The sequence below is a fragment of the Myotis lucifugus genome, unplaced genomic scaffold (genome assembly GCF_000147115.1).
Source record: "Myotis lucifugus unplaced genomic scaffold, Myoluc2.0 scaffold_458, whole genome shotgun sequence".
Classification (NCBI taxonomy): Eukaryota; Metazoa; Chordata; class Mammalia; order Chiroptera; family Vespertilionidae; genus Myotis; species Myotis lucifugus.
The window spans coordinates 697,265-698,981 of NW_005871506.1; the positions used below are offsets into that span (position 1 = coordinate 697,265).

General features: G+C 51.8%; 1 protein-coding gene across 1 annotated transcript in view; it reads right to left on the reverse strand.

Moving 5' to 3' along the window:
• The window catches only part of DNAH3 (dynein axonemal heavy chain 3), a gene marked incomplete at its 5' end in the record, with an annotated part of 172,487 nt that overhangs the window by 75,673 nt on the left and 95,097 nt on the right, over window positions 1-1,717 (reverse strand). The window contains 1 exon segment of the mRNA XM_023744381.1: window positions 466-557. Coding sequence (XP_023600149.1) covers window positions 466-557 — 92 coding nt within the window.

The following is a 1,717-nucleotide window of genomic DNA, read 5'->3' on the forward strand; positions in this document are numbered from 1 at the left end:
TGTGAGGGTTGGGAGCAGGTGAGTGATGTTTCTTTTTTTTTTTTTTTACTTTTTTTTTTTATTGCTTAAAGTATTACAAAGGGTATTACATATGTGTCCTTTTTTTTCCCCCCGCCCTTGACAATCCCCTGGCCTCCCTTACCCCCCAGTGCCTTATGTCCATTGGTTATGCTTATATGCATGCATACAAGTCCTTTGGTGCTGTGAGGGGTTGGGAGCAGGTGAGTGATGTTTCTTTAGCAGAAGCCCAGATGCCATTCAGAAAAAGGAGGCCTTTTCCTGGGAATCTGGGTCATTCCCAGCCCGGGGTCAGGTCAGGACCAAGGCGGGCTGAGGTACCTGCACATCGACCTGAACAGAAGCCTGTTCTCATTCCTCCCTCCCTGGGGGCAGCCCACCCGCATCTGCCCCACACAGTCCTTGTGCAGGGCCTGCAGAACCCGCTGGAACGCCAGTGCGGCTTACCTTCTGGAGTCCAGAAACCCCATGGAGTAGAGCGAGATCTCTCCAATGAGGGCGTAGTCCGGCACCATCATGGCCACTGTCCGGAACAAGGCCTGGAAAAGGAACAGCTATTCAGGAGCCGAGTGCACACAGGGTGTGCTGGGAGGCCTGTCTGCAGAGGCAAAGAGAAGTAGCACGACCTGACAATCAAGAAGAAGTGCGCTGGAGGACAAGTCAATGCCGAGGGACCGCCTCCGCCCGCTGCCCCACTACCCAGCCTGTCCAGGTACATGCTGTCACACTGGGCCCCCCAGTCATTCAGAGTCCCGGGTGCCGGTCCAATCAGGCTTCAGTCCCTTGTGGAGCTTCCCGCAGGGCTCACTTAGAATGCAGGCTGGTATGTGAGGAGCCTCCTGAGGCAGAGCAGTCCGACCAAGTCCCTGTTCTGTCACCTTCCAGCTGTGCACAGGTTATGCATCCCTGCTGGACCTCGGTTCCTTCGTCTCCAAATGGGCTGACACCTGTACTCCCTTCATGGTTGTCATGAGAACAGCTGATGCAGGTGAGTGAGGTGCATACTTAGGAAAGTGTGCAGCATCTAGTGAGTCCTCATACACATCAGCTGTTGCTCTTATTCCCTTAGATCTCAGAGGGGAAGTGACTCGCCAAAGCCATGCCGTTCGAGGTGGAGCCGGACTGGAAAGAGCCCTGGCTTCCAGCCGCCAAGCCTGGTGCTTTCTGCTAGTCCAGTGGTTCTCAACCTTCCTAATGCCGCGACCCTTTAATACAGTTCCTCATGTTGTGGTGACCCGACCATAAAATTATTTTCGTTGCTACTTCATAACTGTAATTTTGCTACTGTTATGAATCATAATGTAAATATCTGATATGCAGGATGTATTTTCATTGTTCGCGACCCACAGGTTGAGAACCGCTATGCTAGACCCTCGCTCACAGAAGTTTCTTGTGCAGATTGAATGTGGTTGTTGGCTGGAGAGGTGCAGGGGGGAGTTACAGCAACTGGGTGGTGGAAAGAAGAAAGTTGGCCTGAGGGTTGGAACGTTGTCCTGCACACCAAAAGGTGGCGGGTCTGATCCCCGTCGGGACACATACCCAGGCTGCAGGTTCGATCCGGTCGGGGTGTGTGCAAGAGGCAGCCGATAGATGTCTCTCTCGCATCAATATTTCCCTCTCTCTTTCCCTTCCTCTCTCTAAAAAAAAATTTTCAATAAAATTTTAAAAAATATACGAAATGTGAGTCCAACTTCTACTA